Below are 8753 nucleotides of genomic sequence, written 5' to 3'. Positions count from 1 at the left end.
TAACATGAAAGCTCTACCACATCTCCCACCTGAAGTTTTGATGTTGGTGTTGAGTTACCTGAACACAAAAGAAAAACATTTAGTCTGCCTCTGCTTCAACGACCTCAAAAACTCATCGACCAACCATCCCTATGGAAGGACTACACAGTGGTGTTCTTCAGACGGCCAACACCTCCTCCCAGCCCCCCTGCCCCGATGGCCAGCAGAGAACAGGGGTGTGTGAAGACCCCCAAACCTCCCTCCTCTCGCTCATGTGTAGTGTTGCTGCGTGTTGTTCTAAGGTGCATTTAAAACACAGGGGAACATGGTGCTGCTGCCAGAGAGCAGCAGGTGTTAGCATGGCCCCTCCCGAGAACCCTCAATGTCATTTGGCGTTTCTAACCTCAATCAATTTTGTTTGCACGTCACCATTCTTCCAGTCAAAGTATGATTGGAAATATTTTCCCCGTTCCATGGTTACTTGAGTCTGAGAAATGCTTTTATTGTTATTATTATTATCATTATATTTATTTTTAGCAACACACTAGTGTAATCCATGGATCTGTAGCTATTGTGATGCTTCATAGTATGAAATGTCAGTGCACCTTCTGCTGCAGAACAACAGCATCCTCGTTTTTCCCAGGTGTAACAAAGAACTCAGTCAACTTACTAGATGAATTTTTGCCTTGCACAACCTTTTATGTTTTTCTGTGTCCATGTAAGCAACAAGATCTCCGGCACCTTTGTTAGACACGCAAACGTTATGTGCCAGCTGTGCACACAGTGCACTACGCCTCCCATTTATTCCGACCGGGATGGTACGAGGGAAATTTCTTTTGCAGTTTGTCTGAAAAGATGCACTTGCGCTTTGGCATCGTTTCAGTGCGCCGTTCCGCGCTCTGTCCCGTGTGTGAACGCGGAACAACCACTTTGGGGATGACGTTGCACATATGGGTCCTCTGTAGGCCTGTAGGAAAACCCGGACATTTTCATCCATCTCGAAAATCCCCCCGGACAGAACGTGAAAAGTGGACATGTCCAGCGAAAAGAGGACGGTTGGTCACCCTAGACTAGGAGTTTATTTCAGTGCCCAAGATGACTACTTCAGTGTACTAAAATGTAACACGAGGAAATGGCAGAAAATCCTCTTGAGGTCAAGTGCACTGGTATATTGTGTGGATCTCTGTAATGGTTTATATTGACATCAGCAAATAAGACATTTTAGGCGCTCTTAACCTGTTATCACATTAATGTTGCTCTGACGGAATATTTATGGGGCATAGATATGCCCCCTCCTATGCAAACTTATACATGAGTCAGTGGGAACATGAGGCCCTTGCAAAATGCCCTCAGAAACTAATATTCTACTTTTTTTGGATGACATCATAGGGGCTTGGTCTCACGGTGAGGAAAAGTTTTCTGAATTTATTGACATCCTAAATAACCATCACTCCTCTATCAAGGTCAAATATGAGTTGCATCCTGCACAGGTGAACTTTCTGGACACAGTGTTTTTGGAACAACTGGATCCAAATTTGAAAAAGGTTTCTACTAAGGTTTATTTTAAACCCACAGATTCTCATGCCCTTTTACATAGAAGTAGTTATCATCCAAAACTCACTTTTAAAGGTATCATAAAATCGCAAATTATTAGATTCTACAGAATCTCCTCAAAGGATTCAGACCTTCAGGATTCAATCGGTACATTATTTCGGAGTCTGAGAAACAGGGGTTATTCCAGAAGGTTTCTTGGAGCAATTAAAAGCAGTACTCTTGCAGGGCTTAACTCTAACACGACGAATGCAGGTGGAGCCTTAGATGATTCAGGGGAAAACTTGACTCAGAATCAGGCCCAATTGGGGGAACCGAGCAGATTCATGCCATTGGTAACTACTTATTCATGCCCCTATTTACCGTTACACCATCAATTTAAAACAAACTTTAATTACAGGGTAATTTCAGCTCATAGGAGAAACAAGAACCTAAGGGACATGCTTGTTAGAGCTAAATTACCGGAACAGATAGGGAGAATAGGATCAGTGAAATCTGACCATTGGGCCTTCAAACCAAGACAGTTTATGTACAATCCTCATGGACAGACAGGGGCACCCATTCTGCAGAGAACGACCTTGAACATGAAAAACATCATTTACTGTATCTCGTGTGAAAAATGCCATCGTCTCTATGTGGCTCCATGCAGATTTTGGGCTGCTGAAAATAACTTGTGCTAAAAACAGATTTTTAAAGTTTAAAGTTTGCAGGCCTCTGAGTTAGCAGATATACAGTGATGGACTGCAGATAAGATCTGTGTAACTCTGATGAGATTACAAACCCTTTGGTGCTGTAGAATATTCAGTTATTACAAGCTTGAAATAAACTCTTTTAAATGAAACTTTTAGTGTTAACTTTTTAGGGTATGAGTCTTCCTCTGCCACTTTTCAGTCTGGGGTCCCGCAGGGCTCAATTTTAGGGCCTCTGCTTTTTTCATTATATTTACAGCCCCTGGGAACCATCCTCAGAAGGCATGGAATATCCTTCCACTGCTATGCTGACGACTGTCAGATCTATCTGCCTCTGAAGCAGAACGATGCCTTCTCTATTAAGCCACTTTTAGCATGTCTAGAAGACATTAAATCTTGGATGTCCCTAAACTTTCTAAGATGCAATTCCAGCAAAACTGAGGTCATTCTGTTTGGTCCTAGTGGACCTTGTGAACCCTCCGCTATTGATTTGGGACCCCTGGCAGAGTATTTTAAATCTGTTGTTACAAACCTGGGTTTTAAGATGGACAGTGATTTTAAATTAGATAGTCAAATTAGGGGTACTGTCAAGTCCAGTTTTTATCATCTAAGGCGCTTGGCAAAGATAAGACCTATTTTATCTCAGCCGCATCTTGAAACGGTAATCCATGCTTTTATTTCATGTCGTTTAGATTACTGTAATGCACTATATTGTGGAGTTAGTCAGCATCTTCTCTCTCGTCTGCAGCTGGTCCAAAATTCAGCTGCACGACTTTTAACCAGAACTCGTAAAAGAGAGCACATAACTCCCGTCCTGGCTTCACTCCATTGGCTGCCTGTATATCTTAGAGTTCACTTTAAAATTCTCATGTTTGTGTTTAAATGTTTAAATGGTCTTGCCCCAACTTACCTCTCTGAGCTTCTGCATCCTTACTCACCCCCCAGGTCTCTCAGGTCAGCTGACAAGCTGCTCCTGGAGGTACCCAGGTCCAAGAGGAAGCTCAGAGGGGACAGGGCCTTCTCTATTGCTGCTCCTAATCTGTGGAACAATCTTTCCCAGCACATTAGAGAGGCCCCTTCACTGTCCACTTTTAAAACACGTCTTAAAACTCATTTTTACTCTTTGGCTTATGACACAGTCTGACCCTGATTTTATTGTTTTAATCTAATGTGCTGATTTTATTGTTTTAAATGTGTTTATATATATATTACTTATCTTATATTATTATTACTATTTTTCTCATTTTTTTTAACATGCTCAATGTATCATGTTTGGCATGTCAAGTGTACAGCACTTTGTGTTCAGCTCGTGGCTGATCTGAAAGCGCTATATAAATAAATTGCTTGCTTGCTTGCTTGAAACATTGAAAATATTCTTTACTTTGATTTCTATTTAGCTAAGAAAAATTGACAAAAATGGCTGGCTCAGTGTGACTGGTGTTGTTTACTAAGTCTGTTTAGTCGTTTTACACAGGAATTCTTCATGAACACAGTGGACATATTGCAGCAAAAGCAATATGTCATGGTGGACTTTCAGATGCAGCCAACAGTTACGTATAAGAAAGAGAAAGGACATGAAACAGTGAGTGGGGTGTGGAGACATGTAAGTGATGTGATCAAGCAGTCTGGAACACAACAATGGAGTGATGAGCTTCAGCTTCAACTTCATCGACAGTTGTTGACACACCCCACTTGACTGATGATGTCAACAGCAGACAAATAAGAGGATATACAGGGATTATTTTATTGACAAAGTCATATGTTAATTAAGTACCAGCAAGCTTTTAAAGGGTCACAGACCAGGGATGGTCACTTTGCTTTGGCCCTGTGTGTGTGCAGGCTGGAAGAGCTTCTTCATCTGCTTCTTACTGGATTTGAACTTTTCAGAAACTCCTGCAAGGTAAGGATTATTCTCTGCCACAAACTATAATTTGCTGTGTAGTTCAAGTTTACCTGTTGTAGCATCTCTGCTGGTTAGATGTACTGCAATGCTGTTTTCGTCAAGTTAAGCATTTAAAGTATGGATAGATCTTTACTGACCTGTTTTAAGTAATTTTGGGAGTGAAAGTGGTTTTTCTGTTAAAACACATCTCAGATTATCCTTCATTTGTTTCTTTTTGGCTGGCTGTAGGGAATTAATGTGTGCATGAAATGCTTTGTGAAAATAATCTAGGATTGTAATAATAATATGACTTTTTATATCCACGTTTCATGAAGCCAGACTGAGTCAGAGATTAATTTATTTGTTTGGAGATGAATACAAGGAGGCCTTGTTTTCAGTGACTCACAGGCACAAGCAAATTTCACCTCAACAAGCTTCTTTAAATTCACATGGCAACCCACAAGGACGTTGGGATAGTTATTTCATATTACAGTCTTGATGGAGGTGTGAGGCTTGCCTGAATAGTTTGGGGCAAAAATAAACACCTTTTACATAAAAAAAGAGCTTAAGTGAGGTCTTGGTCATTTTTTGTTTACTCTGGATTGTAAATTGTTGTTGTTCCCTTTCCAGGTGCTCCTACATTTCAGCGAATCAGTGTGATTACTCAGGGACAAAGGACTATTAATTGTAGGTCTGCGGCCTCTGCATTGGTTGAATTTGTGTAAGGAATTGAAGTGCAATGGCTCAAACAGTCAACATGAAGGTCCAGGAGCTACCATATCTGCCACCTGAAGTTTGGGTTTTGGTGTTCGGCTACTTGAACACTGAGGAAAAGCACACAGCCCGCCTCTGCTGCAGACACTTCAGAGATCTCATCGACCACCCGTCCCTGTGGAAGGATTATACAGCAGGACTCTCCAACTTTCCCCGCTACACATCTGGATTCTGGGACACCGTGCAGTGCCGTGGGGTCAGCCGTGCCACAGTGCGACATTTAGGATCCAAAGATTGGAAAATCCTCAGCAAGTCCCTCCCATCACTCAACACCATTGTCTGTGTGAGGGAACGGCGATATTACAAGATGAAATACTTAGACAACCTGTGTGAATTCCCCAACCTGACGAGTCTTGGGGTACGAAACGCCACCTGGGTTGAGCCGTTACTGGTGCAGTGTCAGAGTCAGCAACTAGTCGAGCGGTTGACTCACCTCAGCGTCTGCAACATTCAGATGTCCTGCGACGACAGTGTGGCGTTCATCAATTGCGTGTCACGCTTGGTTAACCTGGAGTACTTGCTGTTCCACCAGCAGGAAAGTGAAAGGCTTGAGAGGATGATGCCAGTGCCCTCTTGCATCTTCCACAACCTGCTGCTAAGCCTGAAGAAACTCAAACACTTATCCTGGGGAATGAAAGGGGAGCCACCAGTGCCACTGCCCAACAACTACTTCTACCCACTGGACCCAGAAAACCCAGGTAAGCCAGTCTCCTGATTATATTTTACACTTGCAAGCATCAGAACCAATACAGTCACTTTTTACACCTTTGACAAGAGCTTTTCATCAAGAAAATACAATATTTTCTTGACATTATGCCTTAATATTGGAACAAAACCCATCATATTGAAGTCAGTTGAGCTGCACACATGCTGAATTATTATATATATTTCACCTCTGTAATATTCTTGATGTTTATAATTGAGCGATTTGTATATATTAGTGCTATTTCTTAAATTTTGGAAACTGTACTGTACTTGTAATATATTGTATTATTTAATTAGTTTAGTCTATTACTGTTACTATCTTGGACCAACTGTAACCCACATAATTTCCTTAGGAATTATTATTCTGATTACATTCATAAATACATATTATTCTGATTAGTATTGTGAGCACACAGCCTGTTGTGCAGTATTGTGTGACTATGCTAAACTTAACTGACAGAGACTAAATGTTTAGCTAACCACTTCTTTTATCCTGTAGGAGAGTACGGCGGCCCAGAACTGATCTCTTTGGAGTTAGTCAATTACACAGAAATCATCCTGTCGGAGGACGCGCTGTGGGGTCTGACTTCACTCAAGTCGCTTGCTGTCCACTACAGGTACCCCTGGGATGGTCTGCAGTGCAACCTCTATTCCTGGCTCAGTTATCTGCAACAGCTGGAATCACTCTCAATCATTGGTGAGTCAAAACATGCATTTAATCTTTGTAATGTGTGTAAGTGTGTGTAGTAAGCAAAAATCTGTTGTCTTGCATGCATCCTTTTGTTTGTTTGTTTTTTAAGTGAAGCTGTGTGAAGCTCCAGGCCAAAACTGTTTTCTGTAACTTCTGTCCTGTCGTTTCTTTCCTTATAGGAGGGACTTTTCTTTCCTCTTATACGGAAGACCTTCCACGCCAGATGACCAGTCTGACACTGCGAACATCCACATGCATGTGCCAGATGAGCTCCATTGCATCTCAACTCCAGCGAGTTGAACATCTGGACATAGATCAGAACCGCTATGATGATTGTCTCTGCAAACAGCTTCCTACACTGTTTCCTCAACTCAAGACTCTCAGGATACGGTATGCCCAGCAGATTTTTATTTATATTACTATTACAAAGTAAAAGTTCCATTTCAAATTCAAATTTTATTTGTCACACACACACACACAACCATACACAGTATGACATGGGGGTGAAATGCTTGTAGCTGTACAATGCCTGACCATTAAATGACAGAAAAAAGTTTTACAGTATTTACAATTTACAGGTTACTACAAAATTTACAAATTAACTTAGAAATTTACAGTAAAAAATGTGCAAATAGCAGAGGAGATTATAAAGATTATAAATTATAGGAAATGTGTGGTGGTGCGTGTTGTGATGTGTGTGAGAGTCCAGTCTTATAGCGATGTGTGTGGGAGAGTCCAGTCCTACACCTGGTTCAGGGCCCGAATAGCCTGGGGGAAGAAGCTCCTCCTCATTCTCTCTGTTTTGGCCTTAAGGGAGCGGAAGCGCTTCCCAGACCTCAACAGTGAGAAGAGTCCATTGTTGGGATGGGAGAGGTCCATCATAATCTTCCTAGCTTTGGTCTTGCACCGCTTGGTGTAGATGGACAGCAGGTCAGGGAGCTCTGATTGAATGATGCGTTCGGCTGAGCGCACCACTCTTTGCAGATCTCGTCTGTCCTGCTTGGTGCTGTTCCCAAACCAGGTGCAGATGTTTGCCGTCAGGACGCTCTCGATGGTGCAGGAGTAAAAGTTCTTGAGCACCCTCAGTGGCAGATGGAAGTCTTTAAGTCTTTTGAGGAAGAAGAGACGCTGACGGGCTTTCTTAACCAGGGTGTTGACATAAACCATTTGATGGTTTATGTGTGACCTGCAGCATCAAATCATCTCACTTGAGAAACTGACATAATTTACATTTTGCTGCAAATGAAGCTTTTCTCTGTCTTGATTTCTTAAGTACAACTGAAACACTACAGAAAATCGTCTCAACAATTTCCCATTATGGACCTATCGTTGCCAACACGCAACTAGAGCTGACGTTTTTTTCCCTGTCTTGTCTTCTGTAGCTTCCACCGTGAGGAACCAACAAGAGACCTATTGTTCCTCAACAAGCTGCGACACCTGGAGCGACTGGAGCTGATCAAGAGACAGACATACATTCTTATAAGTGACGAAAACAAAACTTGGCCGAGTCCATCTGTGGAGGGACTGATCAAGGAGCTGCAGGAGATCTCCAGGAACAGGTTCAGCATCATGACCACAATGCCCGAAAGGGACGTTTTGCAAGAATGCGACTGCATTTGGGAAAGAGTGGAAACACGATTCTAATCCTGAGGAGTGCAAAGTGAACAATACAAACAAAAATTATATTATTATACAGTTTTCCTCCAGTGCCTCATGTGACTAACTGACTGGACTTTCATGTAGATGCAGCAGGTCCTCAGTTCTGTAACTGTCAGTAACCCAAGGACTCACAATGCGTGCAACACTACCTGTCACTACCAAATAAATGAAGGTCAGAGCAAGAAGCTGCTGCTTTGTTGCTGCAGAGAACTTTACACATAGTTAAAATGATGTGATGAAATATTCTACTGGTTTTTTTTAAAAGGTTTGGTTCAACCATGTTACGATGAGAAATTCTCTGGTTCTGTGAGTGTTTATGATGTTTTTTTTCGATCAAATAAAAACTACTTTTCATGAAGAACTGTATTATTGTTTTTCTGTGAATTTAGTTATTATTTCATTCAACAGCTTTCAAATCAAAATACAGACCTCCAAGTGATTGTATAGAAAGCCTCCCTCCTCAGAAGGACATTATCAGTGCCACGCTCATGGCTAGCTGTGGAAATTCAGTTCACTTCACTTTTTTCAGCAAAAAAGACAGTAATAAAAAGAAACCCAATCACAACGACCCTGTCATGGTCCGGGTGAGTGCTGGTTTTTCCATTGTACCAGTGTTTCCACCTTGTCTACTTGGATTGGCAACACCTGTATCTATGGGGATTTAAGACCAGGGCCCTATTTCAGGAAGCCGGTTTAGTGCAAAGTCTGACTAAGTATACCCTGAGTTAACGAAAACTCTGGTTTTTCGGTTTCACAAAGCGAGTTCAGCTGAAGCCTGAGTGAGTCACTATGACGACACACTCCGTGAAGCTAACCTGCCCCC

At 41.9% G+C, this 8753-nt stretch overlaps 1 protein-coding gene across 1 annotated transcript; it reads left to right on the top strand.

Annotated features, from left to right (window-relative positions):
• Nucleotides 1-4840: 4840 nt before the first annotated feature.
• LOC309717985 (uncharacterized protein) lies at nt 4841-8166 on the top strand (the record flags this gene model as incomplete). The annotated part of the gene is made up of 4 exons (XM_082552925.1): nt 4841-5573; nt 6080-6277; nt 6451-6661; nt 7654-8166. The coding sequence occupies 4 exons, from the start codon at nt 4841-4843 to the stop codon at nt 7913-7915; spliced, it is 1404 nt and encodes a 467-aa protein (XP_082409051.1). The 3' UTR covers nt 7916-8166.
• Between the last annotated feature and the right edge of the window lie 587 nt (nt 8167-8753).

This window comes from Aulonocara stuartgranti (assembly GCF_965226115.1).
Source record: "Aulonocara stuartgranti genome assembly, chromosome: 11".
NCBI lineage: Eukaryota > Metazoa > Chordata > Actinopteri > Cichliformes > Cichlidae > Aulonocara > Aulonocara stuartgranti.
Note: the sequence above shows the minus strand (reverse complement) of the source record. Positions and strands in the feature narration are given on the sequence as shown.